Source organism: Schistocerca piceifrons, chromosome 1 (genome assembly GCF_021461385.2).
Source record: "Schistocerca piceifrons isolate TAMUIC-IGC-003096 chromosome 1, iqSchPice1.1, whole genome shotgun sequence".
NCBI lineage: Eukaryota > Metazoa > Arthropoda > Insecta > Orthoptera > Acrididae > Schistocerca > Schistocerca piceifrons.
In genome coordinates, this window is record NC_060138.1 from 1,074,378,591 (window position 1) to 1,074,400,554 (window position 21,964).

Sequence of the window (21,964 nt, forward strand, 5' to 3'; positions counted from 1 at the left end):
GCCGCGTCAATGTTGCTAATACACAAGCAAGGTCGTGTGCTGTCAGTGGACAATGTGAATAGAAATGCATCTGCTATCAAACCTACAAACCTTTTAGTAACACAAAAACCTACAAACCTTTTAGTAATACAAAAATAAGAACATGATACAACGGTATTTCATTAGACTTTTTGTTAAAGTACACAGAGATGTACCGTCTATATAATTTTCGCAGCTTATACCATTTCCACCCTGCATATATTATCGACATCAGTTTTATTATTATCATTACTGTTATTTTCATTAATATTATTACATACTGCACATGTACTATTCACACTACAACGTTAACTCACTAAGGATATCTGGTTAGATGTACAAGAAAGCCTGAAGCTCCAAATCTTTCCGAATTTCGCTTCAGTCCAGGGAAATTTTCCAAGTAATGTCTAGTATAACCAGAAGAAACTTATGAGGAGATCTGTGACATTAATTTTTAGAGTAACTCAATTATTACTCTGTTCCTATTGAGACGCGGAGGGAAATATGCTTGCCAGAGAACTTCGAGAAGAGATCGAAGATCTTAACCATACAAATAATGCTCCACACCAAAATGAACTGTGAGAAAATCTAGCAAACAGTGTGGATTCCCCTGGCAACTAATATTAAAACACTTACGTCCCAGAACAACCTCGATATTGACAGTGTAATAGCAAGGATAGAATACGAATCTCTGGCGTGTTAAACACTATGTGTGCTTCTGTAGCTGAGTGGTCAGTGTGGCTGACTGCCTTGTGGAGAATCCGGGCTCGTTTTCCAATACTGCCAGCAGTTTTGCCTCGCTGGGATGACTGGAAGGGGATGCGCTCAGTCTCGTGATGCCAACTGAGGAGTTATTTGACAGGGTAGTAGCTGCACTAGGCCTGCCAAACAGACATTAGCCAGAACAATGCCATACTGACATCCAACCATCCAGACCGCAATGGAAATGGATGACACGGCGGTTGGTCAGTGCGGACCGGCTTGTATGTGGCCAGAATGGCTGTGCTTTGTGTATAATATTAAATTCTGACATTTGTAAATTTATATTATTATCGAAGAATCAAGTTTTCCATGGCCGCTAATAATGCATTTTTATTACTGTTATCGATTTCGACAGTTCTACGCTATCGTCATTGGATCTTGTAACATTATTAGGTATACATACTTTTTACAACATTGAAAGTCACATAGCGATGTTGTGTCGTGTCAAATTGTAATCCAAAGTGGCAGGCGAAACCAGCGCGTTACAAATAAAATACCACACAAATTAAACATACAACATGTGCTGACATCCCAGCAGAGTAGCGACGAACAAACTGGTTTTCCTCTCAGAAAACATTGCAATTAGTAAGTGCAGCTGATAGTATGGCGAAATAACTCCCACGTTTAGACGAATCACTGCAAACAAGATAAAAGAGCAGAAGTCCGTCGATATTTCTCACGTTACCGTTCATAAATGAAGCGAACTAATGAGTACCGCAATTTTTTTGTATAAATGTTTCTTTTTTTTTAAAGTTACTGAAACTTAATATGAAGCACGAAAGTATTCATCAAACGTAATGTATTTTGTCGTTTTCCTGATAGAAAAACTGTTCGTCAACGTCTTTTGAACATTATGGAAACTGGATCAGTTTTGAAACAATAACCACCTGCTTGACGTTTGACCGTCATTATATGTGAAAACATTCAGGCCATGAAGTAATAAATCGTACAACCTTCAAGGCGTTCTATAAGTGAACATGAAGCTATCCTTGGAGTTTTTGTCAGGGTATGGAAGAACGCTGCAGCAGGAAATTGTGATACATGCCGACAAAATGCTGATGGCTTAGGTAGTAAATGAAAGAGAGTGGAAAACTCATCAAGACTAATGCGCACAGATGTCCAGTCGGTCAGCCAGTGTTAGGACGTTTTGCAGGACAGCATGTTGCTCGTACAGATACTGTATTGTTTAGTGGCTGTGCACTTTTTGAACAGCAAACAAACCAAATTTTCAGTATTAAGCAGTAAGTGCCCCGTGTGAAATTAGCGAATGTCAACTGCGTAACCCCCTTGAAATTTTCTATTGCTCTGAAACCAGATTTGCCAGCATCAGTGTATCTACGATAAGGAAGCTGACCGAGGGAGCTGGCGCAGTGGTTAGCGCGCTGGACCGGCATTCTGGAGGACGACGGTTCAAAACCGCGTCTGACAATTCTGACTTATTTTTCCATGACTTCAGTGAATCGCTTAAGGCAAATGCCGGGATGGTTCCTTCGAAAGGGGACGGTCGCTTTCCTTCTCCATCCTATCCTAATCCGAGCTTGTGCTCTGCCTCTAATGACATCGTTCGACGGGACGTTTAATACCCATGTCTTCCTCCCAGGAAGAAGGTGTAACTCCAGCTGCTACAGAGTTTTCTGTGGGTAGAACTGGAAGAAAAGTTTCCGTTACAGGTCACGGTTCTCGTTTTTCACTTTCTGCCTCAAGAAAGCTGCCCACCCATCATATAATCACCTTGTATGGTGCAACGGATCGCTGATTTACATCGGTCGATTATTTCTTTACCTAAGGTCTAAAAATGTTACCCTTAAATCATTGTACCGTTAAAAAAATCAATACAAGACGTCGCCTTCATGTAATTCTCGAATGTTCACTAAGTCTCGGTCAGCTTTCGCGAGCAGCTTCAACGGTGTTCTGTTAGTTAAAAGTTCTGCTAGATTTATTTACCCTTTAAAATGTTCCTTCTGTTTATGATGCTGCATCTGTTAATCATACGTAATTACAAAGAATAAACCTGGTAAACATTTCAATGAGTTTCTTAGACTCCTTGTTGCAATTACATATTTACTGTTGGATCAGACTCCTATTAGTGAAGAAATTGGTGTAATAATGATACTCGTTGCCATTGTTATTACTCTACTTCGATGTTACCGGCGGCACAGTGAGTACTCAAACCGGTAATGCGGAATGTACTTTAGTGCTTTCCTCTCTCTTGTCTTCATGACATTTCCTTTCCAACTTTACTTCCGGAAAAACACCCATTTTTCTCTGAGAACTCACTCAGAGTTTTTCTTGCCAATTAGAATAATTTTTATGCCAACATTGAAAATATTAATTACGCTATGAATGAGAAAAATACACTGCTGGCCATTAAAATTGCTACACCAAGAAGAAATGCAGATGATAAACAGGTGTTCATTGGGCATATATATTGTACTAGAACTGCCATGTGATTACATTTTCACGCAATTTGGGTGCATAGATCCTGAGAAATCAGTACCCAGAACAACCACCTCTGGCCGTAATAACAGCCTTCATACGCCTGGGCATTGAGTCAGAGCTTGGATGTCGTGAGCTTGGATGGCAGGTACAGCTGCCTATGCAGCTTCAATACGATACCACAGCTCATCAAGAGTAGTGAGTGGCGTATTGTGACGAGCCAGTTGCTCGGCCACCATTGACCAGACGTTTTCAATTGGTGAGAGATCTGGAGAATGTGCTGGCCACGGCAGCAGTCGAACATTTTCTGTATCCAGAAAGGCCCGTACAGGATCTGCAACATGTGGTCGTGCATTATCCTGCTGAAATGTAGGGTTTCGCAGGGATCGAATGAAGGGTAGACCCACGGGTCGTAACACATCTGAAATGTAACGTCCACTGTTCAAAGTGGCGTCAGTGCTAACAAGAGGTCGCCGAGACGTGTAACCAGTGGCACCCCATATCAGCACGCCGGGTGATAGCCAGTTTGGCGATGACGAATACACGCTTCCAATGTGCGTTCACCACAATGTCGCCAAACACGGATGCGACCATCACGATGCTGTAAACAGAACCTGGATTCATCCGAAACAATGACATTTTGCCATTCGTGCACCCAGGTTCGTCGTTGAGTACACCATCGCAGGCGCTCCTGTCTGTGATGCAGCGTCAAGGGTAACCGCAGCCATGGTCTCCGAGCTGATAGTCGATGCTGTTGCAAACGTCGTCGAACTGTTGGTGCAGATGGTTGTTGTCTTGCAGACGTCCCTATCTGTTGATTCAGGGATCGAGACGTGTCTGCACGATCCGTTACAGCCATGCGGATAAGATGCATGTCATCTCGACGGCTAGTTATACGAGGCCGTTGGGATACAGCACGGCGTTCCGTATTACCCTCCTGAACCCATCGATTCCATATTCTGCTAACAGTCATTGGATCTCGACCAACGCGAGCAGCAGTGTCGCGATACGATAAACCGCAATCGCGACAGGCTACAATCCGACCTTTATCAAAGACGGAAACGTGATGGTACTCATTTCTCCTCCTTACACGAGGCATCACAACAACGTTTCACCAGGCAACGCCGGTCAACTGCTGTTTGTGTATGAGAAATCGATTGGAAACTTTCCTCATGTCAGCACGTTGTAGGTGTCGCCACCAGCGCCAACCTTGTGTAAATGCTCTGAAAAGCTAATCATTGGCGTATCACAACATCATCTTCCTGTCGGTTAAATTTGGCGTCTGTAGCTCGTCATCTTCGTGGTGTTGCAATTTTAATGGCGAGTAGTGTATAACAGTAATGGATTAAAACATTAAAATCTCGTTCTGTACAATATATACACACCTAACAGGACACACAGTTCTGTGGTTTCATCTTATAAACAAAAAACCAGAGAGTCAAGTTACATTTTTTACCATAGCTGGATGTTCCTGCCGTAAATTCTTTCGTAGCTTAGAGGATATTCTGTGTTCTCCCCGAAAATATCCATAGCCGGCGTAGCGTACGGCGTTGTATGTTGTCGCAGTTAACTACTGAAATCACAGTTATACAGTTATGACATTCTGCTCTCCTTCTCTTGTATCTGCAGTACCGGCATCAAACATCTCCTCTTTGTACACGATCTAGTGACTTCAAAAATTCCTTGGCCGGACTGAAACAAAGTGGTCGCCTAATTGGAGCCGACACAAAACCTATCTATCTGGATTTGCGGGATTCCAGTCATCATGCAATGTGCAAAAATTTCGAAATCTCGCATCTGCTTTTCACCACGCTTCCGAGGCGATTTTCTTGATTTCAGTCAACTCTTGCTTTTTAACAGCATTGTTTAATTGTTGATAATCGATGTGATATTTGGACCATTAATCGTCTAACACAAGAGTGTGAACCGGACTGCAGAGGGCAGATGTTTCCAATCAACGACACACATTGTTTCGTGTAGATAGAATACTTCTTGTTATGGCTCCCTTGCCATTCTTCAAATGGTTGTCGATCTTCTGCATATGAACAATGTTGGACCGCACGAAACCGTAGTATTCAGCTGCTGATTAATGAAAGGGTTGACAGTCTATCAGTTGTTCCATTAGCGCCCCAACCAGTTCCTGGTATTTCATGTACGATATTCGTTCACGATTTCACCATAGCAGCTTCGTGTCTATGAAGATAAGCCCACGGTGATTATATTTAGTGCAACGCTGTGCCTAATGGTTCTGAAGAGCGTAAGTTTCAAGTGTAGGGCATTTATTTTACGCATACAACTAATTTGTCTATTATCCAGATGAAAGAAACTGGCACTACAAATGTAGGGGTTGAAGTAGTTGGAAGTAGTATCGCATCACAACAATTGCCTCACATGTCTGAAAATTATTTTAATGTGACCTGAAGGCAATATGAAGTTATTCGTCGTAATGAAAGTTTTGTCTGCGGTGAAGTTACTATCGAGAGAGAATATGTGACATAATTTGTGAAAACCTATTAATCCTACTATATTTTTACATAGATGAACGCGAAGACGAGAAGGAAGGAAGATGGACTCGAATTATTCTGATGCATAAAACATTTTCCACTAACGAGGCAGAGATCAAGTGATTGTCTGTAATTACTTGGCGTCTTCCTCTTAGGTGCGTCAAAAACAGGTTGTCTGGCTTGAGTACTGTATTAAAATACCGCCTTACAATCTTCTACGAAGACGTCCAGTTCCCAAGAGAAGTGAGTGAACCTCAACAAACCTTCCTTTCAGTTTCCTCTGAATAAGAGTTTCGCATATGACCTTAATTTAAATCGGTTGCGAATTGAGAAGGAGTGTGGTTTTCGATAAGAGCTGAACGAAAGTTTTCATAAAATAAATGCTACCTGTAACGTCATTTTGTCGTATGAAACTGAATTCTCTTTGCAATTACACTTAAGAAACCTGACATGCAAACCAGCAACATTGATGTCAACTGGGAAGACATTTACCACACAAAAGAATAATAATTAATTTGTTCACGCATTGTTGCTTACTAATTTTTTTTAAAAAAAAGAATCTCTGTAGCACTGTTGTGAAGCATCATGAAATAGTAAATCCTGACTGAGACAAATATTCACTTCGCTGGAAAGGTATTGCCGAATTGAAGTTCATCTTTCTTTTATATGGACCATCCCAGAATATTGCTTTAGTACGTGGACCAGTCAACGCAAAGAACTTGTCATATGTGTTTGCTTCAGTTGAGTAGCTCACGTTAAGATTCTCGTTAACTTGGAATTTTCGGTTACGTCTAGTAAGACTCACTTGCGCAGCTGAGATCGCTAATCCATTATTACGAGATAGTACAATCGAAATCCTGTTGCTGAAGAAAGTTTTACACTAACAGTATTTGACCGTAAAAGGGAGACTTCGTGACCGTAAGACCCCGCTCAGACCCCAAATCTATTAACAGTGACTCATTGAGTGAAGGCATATGAGTCGGTTTGTGGTGATCCGTCCATCCAGTGGGGACAAACCAATTTTCATGTTGTTCTGTCTCGCCACTATCTACGAAACTACTCATCAAATTTACACTTAAGAAATCTGACATGCAAACCACCAACACGGATGTCAACTGGGAAGACACACAAAAGAATAATAATTAATTTGTTCACGCATTGTTGCTTACAAATTTTAAAAAAATTACAAATAATCTCTGTAGCGCTGTTGTGAAGCATCATGAAGTAGTAAATCCTGACTGAGACACGAACACAGGGTCTCGCCTTTTGGGCTCAGTGCTCTTACAGTACCACGACTCAGGGCACGTCCTGAAACCTTCAATAGCACCAGTATTTGTTGATTGCTTACTCACAATCTCCTTAGACTCTAATACATTGTTCTGCACCAACTTGACAAAAACAGATAGCATTTCATGACACTGACTCACTTCTTCGATGCTGTAAAAATGTCTGTTATATATTTTCAACGGTGTTTTTCTAAGGAGGTAGCGGTACATAAAGTGGTTCCTAAATACTGCTATTTATTGAAAGCTCCAAATTCACCATGCAGTCTCATTCTATCCAGAGGTAGTTGAGGTTTAAGTAATCCAGTATGTCCAAAGGAATAGAAGAAGCAATGGACGATGAACAAGGACTGATCAACAGCGCGTCGATAAGCACGCACTTTACTTTAGACACCGGGAGAGTGCGGTGGTAAGAAATTCGCAGGGCAGTTCCTGGTCATCATTTTATTAATCAATGTCGTGGGTAAACTCTCATGAAGCGAGAACATATGACGCTCGTGACAGTGATCGGCCGTCTTAACAGAACAGTATGGTACATGTCGGGATGAGGTTTCACCCCTTCTCTTCGTTGCATTTCGACAGTCATCCAATGTAAAAATACAATTAATAACTACACGGCTGCTCAGCAGTCATATGCTCGATACGGGAAAACTGTATCTCGTCAGATCATACACATGTGATACACTCAGCGGAAGAAAGATTGACAGTACCTCTGAACATCAGTGCGCACCATCAGTATTCATAAAGTAGATCACAATGATCATTAGCGATCAAGTAACAGGAATTTAAAGATAATAAATTCCATAATTTTAACACCTTCGTGACAAAGAGAAACTTCCTGGCGGGGTCAGGGATTTTCTCTGCCTCGTGATGACTGGGTGTTGTGTGATGTCCTTAGGTTAGTTAGGTTTAAGTAGTTCTAAGTTCTAGGGGACTGATGACCATAGACGTCAAGTCCCATAGTGCTCAGAGCCATTTTTTGAACAAAGAGTAACGTCACTCTCGAGCAACTTGTTATTAGGACACCGGACATCGTTGAGTCTTAATAACTGAATAGCCAATTTTAGACAACAAGCAATTTATGAAAAGCTCTATCGCTGAAGCCCCACAAAGTGATGTGTGTAGATGGAGAGATACAAGCTTATTGGTTCAAATGGCTCTGAGCACTATGGGACTTAACATCTGAGGTCATCAATCCCCTAGAACATAGAACTGCTGTCCGCCCTGGTAGCTGAGTGGTCAGCGTGACAGACTGTCAATCCTAAGGGCCCGGGTTCGATTCCCGGCTGGGTCGGAAATTTCCTCCGCTCAGGGACTGGGTGTTGTGTTGTCCTAATCATCATCATTTCATCCCCATCGACGCGCAGGTCGCCGAAGTGGCGTCAAATCGAAAGACCTGCACCAGGCGAACGGTCTACCCGACGGGAGGCCCTAGCCATACGACATTTCCACATAGAACTGCTTAAACCTAACCAACCTAAGGACATGACACACATCTATGCCCGAGGCAGGATTGTAACCTGCGACTTAAGCGGTTGCGCGGTTCCAGACTGAAGGGCCTAGAACCGCTCGGCCACACCGGCTGGCTACAAGCTTATTCTTTACGTTAAAAGAAACTAAGAAAGTTTACTCGGCAACATCTATGGAAATAGCACAAGCTCGGATGGACGAGGCTGAATAGGGGTGCGTCTTCCCTGTACTCACTCTGAAATGATTTAGACAAACACATAAAACCTAAAACGAGGATTTGATTCCTGCCCCTCCTGTACACAATTTGAGTATATTCTTGACGTACTTGAGGTCCAGGCATGTTTGATCCACATCCCTATGCATTCTCTTGGACAATAATATCACCTCTAAAATTTTGTGTGTAAATATTCTATAATATGAACATTCTACCTGATTCCCCTCTGAGCGTAACACGGCACAATGCTCGGTTCATTGCCAGACACGAATTTCACTTGACCTATTTAATTCCTTGTAATTATATGTGATGCAAATTCCAAACAAAACTAGTTCTGGAGCGGTAGCAACACACTCACAGGAGATGCGGTGTCGTTCCTGTCTGTCGCCTACCTGTTTTTCGTGTTAAAGAGGAAACAAGTTTCTGTTATAAACCTGCACAATGTAGGATGGTAATTACTACAGAGACAGCGAAAGAAACATGCCGTTGATACGGATGTATATTCATCTCCACTGAATGAACAGCATAAATGACAGTATGCAGAAAGAAATTTACTCGTCAGTCTTCAGGAAAGTTAAAAGTAGTCTTACAGCCTTCCCTATTCGCTTCCTTGAGACACAAATCAGTCATGACAAGGCAATTACGCTGCATCAGTTAGGTAGCTACTGTTGGAGAAGGGAGCTGGCACCGTGCTGGAGAGGTTGGAGATAAATGTGAGGGGTTGCTGGGAAACCCAGCGGGGACCCACACTTGGCTGCAGGCAGACAGAATGCGATTTTCGCGCGCCTGACGCAGCCACTTATTAGCTCCGATCCGATACATTATTTTCAGCCCGTGCCGGCCTTGGCATTTGAGTTACGTAAGCAGCGGAGGAGCCGGGTGATGCGCCTCGCGGGAAGTTGTTAAGGGCCAGCGCTGGGTAAGTCCGCGCCGTGACGTCACACTGGCCAGCGTAAACAATGCGGCTGCCACGCAGCGGTCCTTCCGCGCCTTCACACGCCTGCTTGACAAACAGCCGTCATTACGTTCCCGACAAACTGCACGTCAAAGAGCTTGCACCATCGTTCTTAATTTATGACGGCTAGGAATATTCCGAAGCAAGTGCATAACTACTGTGTGGAACTTCAGATGAATCTGAGGAAACGTTCGATGCCGACCGGTGTGGTCGAGCGGTTATAGGCGCTTCAGTCTAGAACCACGCGACCGCTACGGTCGCAGGTTCGAATCCTGTCTCGGGCATGGATGTGTTTAATGTCCTTAGGTTAGTTAGGTTCAAGTAGTTCTAAGTTCTAGGGGACTGATGACCTCAGATGTTAAGTCCCATAGTGCTCAGTGCCATTTGAACCATTTGAAACGTTAGATAATCAGCTGCACATTTCACGAATCGCAATGTTTAAGTGGAGTCGCATACTACGTCAGTTACCTAAGTCGTTAACGCTTTATACATCAGGAAGTGCTGAAAATTGTTTTTGAGAGGCAAATGGGAGAATGTTTCGCTGTGCACACAGTACTCATAACTTTTCTACCTAATGAGACAATTAGTTCCACGTTCTTTGATCACATTCGCAATAAAAGTTGTGATTTGGAATGTGTCAGCTGAACAAAACACATTCTCTGTATACTGGCCATTTACGTACTTTTAACTGACTAACGATTTCTGTTCAAAAGTTTTCCTGTGGTATAGAAGGAGTGGTTAAGGAGAAAAGCTTCCATCTATTGTCTGACATTTCGTTTCAATGGGAAAATTAATAAATAATTTTTTAGCTGAATATTTCACTCTTTTCTATGCCAAAGTTTGTGTCACTAGGGGGAAATGCAGATCATTTTTCCTTCTAGGACTCTGTTGGAAAATATCCCTATTACTGTCATACTTTTCGTAAGTGAGTAAATGTACAGCGAGGATGTAAATTGTTTAAAAAATGCCCTCAAGATGTACGTATATGAAATCTACATATAATCCTAATTATTTTCTTTTGTGCAATAAACACCATTTGCCAAACCCATTTTTGCCCGATGTTCCCAAATGGAACAATATTCTTTAAGTTTTCGTTTATTTATTTCGAGTCATGTAATGGTTATTAAACTGTGAAATTCTTTTTACACTGCTTGGAATCTAAGTTTATTCTTAGTGCTCTGGATCAAATTTTCAAATGTGCGAATTCCTAAGGAACCAAACTGCTGAGGTCATCGGTCCCCTAGACTTAAACACTACTTAAACTAATGTATGCTAAGAACACACACACACACCCATACCCTAGGGAGGACTCAAACCTCCGGCGGGAGGGACCGCACAATCCGTGACACGGCGCCCTAAACCGCACGGCCAGACCGCTCGGCTGCTCGGGATCGAACATGTTTGCCGTCTGATGGTTATTGTATGTTTACAAAGTTGTTACTCATTTTAGTTTAGCAGCAACTGAAGTTAAAGCCATCAGACCGGACAGAGCAGAATATATCGACAGAACTGCTCCACCTGAACCAGAATCTCATTCTAATAAATATGAAAGTAATACTAAACGTTGCTGAGGGGATAACTCATCTTCTTGTGATTGGGAGGAAGCTGACATTACTCCCAATTTCAATCAGTTTACTCCACTGCAAGGAAACGATATCTCCTCTAATCTTGTTGAGTGCTTTGAAGTCTTTTTTGACGATAGTATATTGACTCACCTTCGAGAAAGGTTATCATGAAGGTGACCATAGTTTAGCAATTTCATGTGACGAACTCGGAGGTTCCTAGGCAATTTTGTTTCTGTCAGGGTACCTAACCGTTCATAGCTGTAGAATGCTGTGGGAAGTCGACACAGTCCAGCAATGCACCCCAAAAGATTTTAAACAATAAAACAATTAGTCCACTGTGCTAATAACTCCGAAATACCATCAGGCAATCGACCTGGTAAGTTATCACCCCCGATAAGGCTTCTGAATGATCACTTCTTGTCTCATATAACAGTTGACGAGAGCATGGTATCACATTACGGCGGTCATCGAGCAAAGAAGTGTAACTGCATAAGATTTGGCTTCGAGTAGTAGTGTCTCTGTGGGCCACTTGGATACATAGTACAATTTTTTCCTTACAGCCGATAAGATATTGATCTGCTGAACATCATCAGCTTAGGTGAGCATGTTATTCTGGAACTAGTAAAAGACTTTCCACCATCTCCATACAAAATATGGTCACTTTTTTTCCTCAATTTATTTGGCCAAAAAATTGAGAGAGAGAAAATTGAATGAGATTCAGGGGTACAACAATGAGCAATAGATTACGGAAGTGCCCTACGGTTGATCCAAACAAAATAGCGAAGTTCCCTCGCAGTAGCTTCGACTACAGAAGAGAAAAACAATCGGGATCACTGATAGCTACTGGGAACAACAACAACCTACCAGATCATCTCATATGAACGTGTAAACCTGTTCACACCATCAGAGAAGCCTGCAGTTGGGCCCAGGCTGAAAAGTAAAGAGTAGTAGTTCAACAGCCGAATGTAGTCCAAGCGTATATCCGTTTTATGGGCGGCGTAGATCGGATGGACTAAAATATTTCGTATTTTCGTACATCTGTATTATTAAAAAATGGTGGGGGCAAATATTTATTTTCTGTCTTGACGCGTCAACGCAAATTGCATGGGAACTTTATAGGAAAAATATAAATAATAATAATTCTCATTTAGAAGGAACATAGAACAAGTATATTTTCAAAAGTACGATGGACCACTAACGCCAGAAGGAAGAGCTAAAACACCGAAAAAATTGCTAAAGAGGAATATCGACACAGTTCGCATTTACAACATTGGCCACTGGATTTGAAATGCATCCAAACATGGAGGATGGGGAAAAAAACAGAAGGCATGCGAAAAATGTAAATTAACTCTTCAAGAGTATTGTTTCGAGGATTAACATTCGAAGAATTAACTATTGGTAGGACATATGTAATAAATATTTGTACTAAAGCTTGATGCAGAGAAGCAGCAGAGACGTTCGTTCCGAGGTTTACGTTCCAACGGAAGCGGTAGCGCCACCGGCGCACACATTGACACCGTCTGTGACAGCAGTATGTAATCGTCGACCAATCATAAGCCGACCAATCAGAAGCCGTCCGCCGGCTACAAAAAGGCTACCACAGCAGCAGTGAAGACAGGCAGTTGCTCCTGACGATGACGATGGAGGTAATCATCGGAAGCTTCAGTTTTTATCCAGAATTGACGCGGCAAGAAAACCGAGAATGTTTTACATATAAGTGCCGTCGTGAAAAAAATTCGTTCCCATATTAGCTTTTGTTTTACTAAATAAATGAATAATACTGAAAAAAAAATTTTTTTTCTTTCTTACTTGTGCAATCCCTCTCATTCTTGGTGTTCACATTTGGGCATTTGGGAACAATGTTCTCTGCCGAAACCATTGGTGTACATTCAAAAGTTATAGGAAGGATATCTCAAACAAATTACTTTAAGTACATTTTACATGGTCGCCCAAAATCAAACAGAAAAAATAATTCAAGCAAAAGTGGACTAAGTGAGGAGTTACACTAGAATTTTATCATCAGAACATCAGTGAATTAAAATGTGCGCCAGCCGGTGTGGCCGTGCGGTTATAGGCGCTTCAGTCTGGAACCGCGTGACCGCTACGGTCGCAGGTTCGAATCCTGCCTCGGGCATGGATGTGTGATGTCCTTAGGTTAGTTAGGTTTAAGTAGTTCTAAGTTCTAGGGGACCGATGACCACGGATGTTAATTCCCATAGTGCTCAGAGCCATTTGAACCATTTTTTGAATTAAAATGTACAAAATATATTCAGAATATATTGACTTACTTACTTCCCATTATTCTTATGACAAAAGTAGGAGAGTTAGTTTACAAAACATTTTCTTTCTTCAATTTCTCATTGACATACATCTCAAGACCTTCTTAACCAGTATATTATGTTTTTGTTTGCAACCTACATCCATAGTAGCTCTGACAGTCGGAAACGGGATGTCCTGCGTTTCTTCAAAATCAAAAGCTAATCCATTTCTGCAGAACCAGTTAATAACTTTGGCAAAATTATGACGTAATCGTGGTTGTTAAATGGAACTGTGCATTTCTGTAACTTTCAAAAGCTTTAAAGAGCCTTTCGAAAGAGGAGTACAGTAATATATTTGTTATCGTCTGCAGGGGAATACTTCGCAAGTGTCGTGGGAAGTATACGAGATTGCCAGCACAACGCAGTATCACTAGATCCGGCGCGTAAATATCAAGAAAGAGAGCTGTGCACCTATCCGCAAAACGCTTCGCTACAAGTCACATCACACAACATATCAATACATTCATCGTTCCAAGCCCTCTCGTACATCACTGATAAAATTTGTAAATCTTTTTTTTTAATAACTTTTTCATTTATGTAGCAAATTAAGAAATTGCTTCTCCTTTATTTTCTATCACTTGTTGAAAACGTAAACGATATCTGACGCATGTCTAACCAAATCTTCAGGATTAAAATTATGCATGTGGCAAAGATCTCCACGCTGAGTACTTTGAGTTAGGGCAATAATGGAAGCAAATTAATATTTTTTCGTCAAATAACGGGCTTAGGCGTTATAGCAGATAGCAACCGTGCGGAATGACCAACGTCAGCCAGAATGCATACATTATAACATAATCCATTGACCTATTCTCGATGTTCAGTATCGATTTATCTCACTGCTTGCACTCATTTCTTAAGATAGAAGGGCAACTGTTTCTCCACCAATTCTCTCCACACTGTATTCTTCGGAGTATGCATTTTAAGGCCAAGTCGATGCTTGCACATTGATGAATCCTCTCTCACACAACTCTACACCATCTGCTTAAATTCTGTTGCGCTTCTGGAGAACGCTGATCAAGTCTTCGTGTCACGAATGATCCATTCTCTCGCAAGTTCCCATCCACGGCGAAAATTTTTTTTTTTTTCCAATTCAGATGAAGCATGTAACTAAAGTTTTCTCTGTACATTTGTTATGTCTGTGGGGCGGGGGGGGGGGGGGGGGGCGGGGGGGCTACGCCTATAATGGGCTCGTTAAAACGGGTACAAGTAGAAATGAAATACACTAGCCATACATGTAGAAGAAAACAAGGGTTTACTGTAGGTTGTGTTAGAATACAATTGAAGTTAGATCAGAATAGCACAGAAAACAGGCTTAAGGTATTGACCGCACGTTAATCTGGAGATGCTTTCCTACAGCCAGTCATTAGTATTGGAGATCTGTATACCACCCAGAGGCGAACGACCCGATGTGTGCAGTTGAGACCCTTGCGTCTGGTGGGAGCTTACACATTCCACCCTGTGTTCTTCCTTTTTTTCCCTTCCTGATCAAATGATCATATGTCAAATTCTTACAATTTCTCAAGCCAAAGTTATTTTTAATTTTTTATTTTTTGTCTTAAGCGTATACTAGGTATTTTATGAAATAGCAATACAGATTTATTTACTTCTGTACAAAGTGTTACAAAAATGTAAAGTAATATACAGTTCATTTAATAAGGTAACTAATAGACCATCAGTGCAGATAAATGTTAAATGCAAATATTGCATATTGTCTGACTATTCGGACGCTACAGCTACCAGCTGCAGATACATGAAAGTCTATAAATGCAAGTCTATAAATTCCTATAGCAAGTAACTCTCCATCTTAGACAAGTCATCAACTGTAAACAGTGGCAGTTCCACCGTGGGCGTATCGTCAACGTCGACGTGGGAATGAAACATACACAACCGAGTCTCCCATGGGTAGATAATCCGAGACCTCGTAACACCTCAAATATTCATTCCGTCCATTATTTCCTTAACCCAAAACATGATCTTCTGCGGTCTGCATACTTTTGGCCATGATAGTTTCTGACACGTTGTATAAAGAATCTGGAAATAACTGTATTTAAGTTTAACAGATTATATGACCCAGCGTGTACTGAATAATAGAAGAATACAATGAACAGTGATCAGTATAAGAAACATTTACTTCAGGCACTGGGATAATAGGCTTAAACGAATGGCTTCGATGTAGTTAAAAGCGAAGCAGGAAGGAACCATTCTATTAATCGTGCCTTACGTGCCTTACGGAGTCCTCGGGAAACAGAAGTGTGGGTAACAGGACGTGAATTTGAACCATGCTCCTCCATTATGAAAGAATAGTGCCTTATCAAAGGCTACCACTTGCTCCAAGTACGTTACATTTACAAACGCCTTTAGACTATTTTTGCAAGCGGAGAAAGCCCTCGACATTGTCTATTGTAATAAGAGGCTTTGATGATACTATTATAAATAAAACGCGAAAAACTTCTTCCGCAAGTATAGATCACATATTTCAGCTGCACAAGGGTCGATAACGAATACCAAAGAATTATTTCTGGATTATTTGGAGGAAACTAAGCAACCAGACTTTACTCTTCGACCATTAAAATTTAAAACGACTGATAAGGTACGTACTCAATAACATTTTTTTTTATTTTTTCTTACAAAATGTACTCTAAAAAGGTGCACTGGTAACTTACATATGTATGCGGCGAAAGCTTGATAGGATATTGCAAAAAATGCAATTAATCAGAATGAATCAATGGAAAATTTATTAAATTTATTAACTTAATCAGAGACATAACAGAGAGACAGTGTTACAGTTGTTTTTGTTTGTTTGATAGGCGGCACACGGTGGGAAAATTTCATACAGAAATTGGTCATTATGGAATTGGTCCAGCACTGCGTCTGATACCACTGACTTCTGAGCAACGTTGCTGGTTGTTCTAGACTAGAAATATCGTCGATATCTATTTATGTATCCTGTCAGAGAAGGAGAAGAGTTTAAAGAGTCACGAATGGTATACACTACATACATACCCTGACTGCAACAACGTTTTAAAAACATTCTGTCTCTAAACGCCTGTTTTAGTTTACGTTCGACTAATTCGGAACAACAAACGTGCTAAGAAAACATACACTAACTGAGAATCAGATGGGAGTACATCTTGTATTACGAATGACGGAATTGTCTCGCTTTAAAAACACGCTATAAATATAAATATAAGTGTAAAAATTAGACGGTAGGGTTATGTAGCAAATCATGTATTAAAATTTGAGCAATGCTATTTATTTATGCTTAAGTGGTGAGAGGCTGAACACAACGTTGGAGTTATGGCAGTGGGTGCTTTGCTTACATTTACAGCTTTGGTCAACTTGAGGTTTTCTTCGGTAACTTGTGATGGTAACTACTACGTAGCAGGAATTAAATTAAAAAAAAAAGCTTGAGCATAGAGACATTTTTCCTAGCACAGCGGTTGTCAATGAGACGAGGCCGCTGCCCTTCGTAGAAATGTCGTGGCGTTTCGCCTGGCAGTCGATAGGCGTCGCATCAGTCGCCGCAATAGCTCCGGAGATTTCAACGCTGGGTTGGAAGACGAGCCGCGACGGCGTACGAACTCTGGCGGCAGCTGCTGGAACTGCTGCTGGCCGTGGCCGAGGCCCTGGCTGTGGCTGAAGCTGAAGCTGGCCGAGTGATGGACCGCCGCCCCCGCCGGCCTGAAACACGGCGGAGGCGGCGCCTGTGTTAGCGTACACTGTTCAGAGATCGGTCTGAAAACACGGCCGTTAGTCTGTCTGAAACTGGGATACATCTACGTTCTGAAACGATTAAACGTCAACCTGTTTGATCAGAATAACATTTTCCAGTTTTTTCTTGACTTTTTTTTAAATTTTGAACGACTATTTTGTTATATTAATACAAATACAGAATTACAAAGAAGAGAACATTAAGGAAGTACCCTTCTTCAGTACAGCCAAGTGCCTTAAAAATCATTCCATAAGGTTGTTAATCTCTACTAACATAAATCATTAGGATTTGAAATCAGCTGCAACGTAAAAGCATGATGGTGCTTAAAGAAATAAAGGACGTGAAACGTCTATGGCTAACACTTAAAACGTTTTGTCCAGTTGTAAATGCAGCCTTCACAGATAAACGACAATGATAAATATTTTTCCTGGTTTAAGATACAACAGAAATACAAAATGATCAGTGTGGTTTCGCAGAGGAAGACTGCACTGACACAACCCACAAATGCTATCTGTCGGTATTCGCATGTGATTTCTCAAAGTTACATTAACCACCACCGGTGGCGAGCAATTTGATGGAGAACCTTTGACAGTGCATAGCCACTCGTCCTGCCCAAACGACAGAAGAACAGTCAGAGAACCGTCAGCCATATAACCCAAGCAAGATCGTAAGACATGGAAAAGAGCCACCGTGGTACAACAACAGAGTTAGAAAACTGCTGCGGAAGCAAAGGGAACTTCACAGCAAACATAAACATAGCCAAAGCCTTGTAGACAAAGAAAAATTACGTGAAGCGAAATGTAGTGTGAGGAGGTCTATGAGAGAGGCGTTCAATGAATTCGAAAGTGAAGTTCTATGTACTGACTTGGCAGAAAATCGTAAGAAATTTTGGTCTTATGTCAAAGCGGTAGGTGGATCAAAACAAAATGTCCAGACACTCTGTGACCAAAATGGTACTGAAACAGAGGACGATAGACTAAAGGCCGAAATACTAAATGTCTTTTTCTAAAGCTGTTTCACAGAGGAAGACTGCACTGTAGTTCCTTCTCTAGATTGTCGCACAGATGACAAAATGGTAGATATCGAAATAGACGACAGAGGGATAGAGAAATAATTAAAATCGCTCAAAAGAGGAAAGGCCGCTGGACCTGATGGGATACCAGTTCGATTTTACACAGAGCACACGAAGGAACTTGCCCCCCTTCTTGCAGCGGTGTGCCGTAGGTCTCTAGAAGAGCGTAGCGTTCCAAAGGATTGGAAAAGGGCACAGGTCATCCCCGTTTTCAAGAAGGGACGTCGAACAGATGTGCATAACTATAGACCTATATCTCTAACGTCGATCAGTTGTAGAATTTTGGAACACGTATTATGTTCGAGTATAATGACTTTTCTGGAGACTACAAATCTACTCTGTAGGAATCAGCATGGGTTTCGAAAAAGACGATCGTCTGAAACCCAGCTCGCGCTATTCGTCCGCGAGACTCAGAGGGCCATACACACGGGTTCCCAGGTAGATGCCGTGTTTCTTGACATCCACAAGGCGTTTGATACAGTTCCCCACAGTCGTTTAATGAACATAGTAAGAGCATATGGACTATCAGACCAATTGTGTGATTTGATTTCAGAGTTCCTACATAACAGAACGCAGCATGTCGTTCTCAATGGAGAGAAGTCTTCCGAAGTAAGAGTGATTTCAGGTGTGCCGCAGGGGAATGTCGTAGGACCGTTGCTATTCACAATATACATAAATGACCTTGTGGATAACATCGGAAGTTCACTGAGGCTTTTTGCGGATGATGCTGTGGTATATCGAGAGGTTGTAACAATGGAAAATTGTACTGAAATGCAGGAGGATCTACAGCGAATTGACGCATGGTGCAGGGAATGGCAATTGAATCTCAATGTAGACAAGTGTAATGTGCTGCGAATACAATTGAAAGAAAGATCCCTTATCATTTAGCTGCAATATAGCAGGTCAGCAACTGGAAGCAGTTAATTCCATAAATTATCTGGGAGTACTCATTAGGAGTGATTTGAAATGGAATGATCATATAAAGTTGATCGTCGGTAAAGCAGACGCCAGACTTAGATTCATTGGAAGAATCCTAAGGAAATGCAGTCCGAAAACAAAGGAAGTACGTTACAGTACGCTTGTTCGTCCACTGCTTGAATACTACTCAGCAGTGTGGGATTCGTGCCAGATAGCGTTGATAGAAGAGGTAGAGAAGATCCAACGGAGAGCAGCGCGCTTCGTTACAGGATCATTTAGTAATCGCGAAAGCGTTACGGAGATGATAAACTCCAGTGGAAGACTCTGCAGGAGAGACGCTCAGTAGCTCGATACGGGCTTTTGTTGAAGTTTCGAGAACATACCTTCACCGAGGAATCAAGCAGTATATTGCTCCCTCCTACGTATATCTCGCGAAGAGACCATGAGGATAAAATCAGAGAGATTAGAGCCCACACAGAGGCATACTGACAATCCTTCTTTCCACGAACAATACGAGACTGGAATAGAAGGGAGAACCGATAGGTACTCAAGGTACCCTCCGCCACACACCGTCAGGTGGCTTGCGGAGTATGGATGTAGATGTAGATGTAGATGTAGAAGAACGCCAACAGGTACTCGTAAAACAGTATGAGGCTATGATAATGTCGTCCATTCCTGTTTCTTGCGCGTAAAGAAGCTATCACAGCCTAACTACTACCAATAAAGAAATCAAAATTAGCGACAAGAACATTTCATTTTGCGAATAGCTGAGCTTAACAATGAAAAGACAGCAGTACGCACCCCTGTTACAAGGACAGAGACACCGACAGTCGCGCTGAATTGCTTGCCGATACTCTACTGATGTCATTTTCAATGAAAAAGCAATTCTTGTACTGTCGTAAAGCCATCAAATCGTATTCACGAAATATGAAGAAAAACTGCTGTACTGCTGTCAATTATCTTGCTGATAACTATTAGTTCCTAAAAAAATTATGTTGTTGGAAAATAGCTTTACATTAATAAATGATTATAAGCAAATAAAAATAGAACCGACTCCTTTGGCAGTTCCAGTGCGTACGAAATTAGGTGCTCGTCAAAAATTTTCATGATGAACATTCTTCTCGTTCGTAATCTCTGTCCATACGACATCAGTTATACTACGTGAGATTTCATTTAGCAGACTGGATATAATAGCAGAACGAAATTAAATTCCCAGTATACATGTATCGGAAGTGACATTTATTTCTAGATGGATCATAAATATTATTTATTATTTACCAAAGCTAAGAAAAACTAAAACATACACTTTATAATCTCTATTAATCGCATGAAACTCAACAAATATACAATAGACCACAATTTTTGAAGCTGCATTCGTAATTGAGTTTCAACTACATAGTAATCTACTACACGGCCGAATAAATTGATAGTGTTATGCACTCACTTGTCAGAAACTGGTGAAGAAGAATAAGAAATACATCTCACTGAGACAACGTATGCCTTTCTGCGAAACTCTGTAGGTGAAATGAATATAGGCGTTTCGTTCGTATCAATGGTTCTGTGCTCACATCATTATAGTTGTTTGTATGAAATCAAATCATATGTGACGCCATGCTTGTGAAACCACAATAGGAACATCGACTTGGAAGCGACAGTCAACGGCAGGTAATTCAGCGATAATTAGAGCGAGAAAATGGATGCAGATACTTTGAAGGAGATGGTTGTATGAAATTATCTCTTCGAAAATGTGGAGAAGTAAAGTAGACATCCAATCAGAAAAAATGTGTTACAGCAATATGTCGTCATTTTGGGTTCTGGCCAGAGCTTACTGCCTGCAGTCCCAGAATGAATGAACACAATGATAGGTAGAAAGTGAATTTTGGAGAAATAAAGGAGGAAAACAAGCCTAAAGTGTAATGTCCCTTCGATGTCGAGATCATTAGAAACACTAGCTCGGATAGAAAATCGGCAAGATCCTTTTCACAGAATATGGCATTCACCTTAGGAGACTTCAGGAAATCGCGAATGGCCTACATCAAGAAGACTGGGTGAAGCATCTTGGGAGAGAAGGGTCGGTGCTGTTCTAATGATCTTTTGAAACTACAACAGTGTCATGGCAGCAAAATTTCTACTAGGAATTAACTACAGTATTAGTGACCTGTTTGATTTGCGCAGCAGAGACAAATAATATGTAGTACTCGGCATATAAGTCGCGTAAAATTACAGTTAAAATGCAACTCTTCTAGGTAAATTACAGCAAAAGAAGCCTCCTCAGTAGAGATCACTAACACATTCTTTCGTGGTGGTGCTCAACTTTGAGGTAACTCAATCGAATCCTGATCGTGGAAGTAATTTTCATAGCCAGAATTTTGTCGGCAAAGAGGTAGTGGCGTAAAATTCCTGATCATTATCACCAGAGTTTGCGCCAGCGTTCTGGGAGAAATTAAAAACCCCTCCACAATGTCTCATTGAGTGAGGGTCTGTGGCTGTGATACTGATCCGTTAGCTGCGTGGTCGTTGGACCCTGCGGCCCCATTTTGCTGTTCGAGAGGAGCAGGTTTTATGTCGGCACTGACATCCTATCTTTTTTCGTTATCATCAGCATCAACAACGACACATTCATGGTACTACACACTACATATGCACGCATCAGTCACCACCACGACTTATTTTACACTCAATACAATGATACAGAAGTTGTTACAATTGTGCCTGCTAGAAGGGATTGCACCAGGCT

The 21,964-nt window shown here is 41.4% G+C and overlaps 1 protein-coding gene across 1 annotated transcript in view; it reads right to left on the bottom strand.

Annotated features, from left to right (window-relative positions):
- Window positions 1-16,756: 16,756 nt before the first annotated feature.
- Window positions 16,757-21,964, bottom strand: part of LOC124777750 (keratin, type II cytoskeletal 68 kDa, component IB-like) — a 55,164-nt gene continuing 49,956 nt past the window's right edge. The window contains exon 3 of the mRNA XM_047253255.1: window positions 16,757-17,206. Within this exon, the coding sequence (XP_047109211.1) occupies window positions 16,969-17,206 (238 nt within the window). The 3' untranslated portion in view covers window positions 16,757-16,968. The remainder of the gene's footprint in view (window positions 17,207-21,964) is intronic.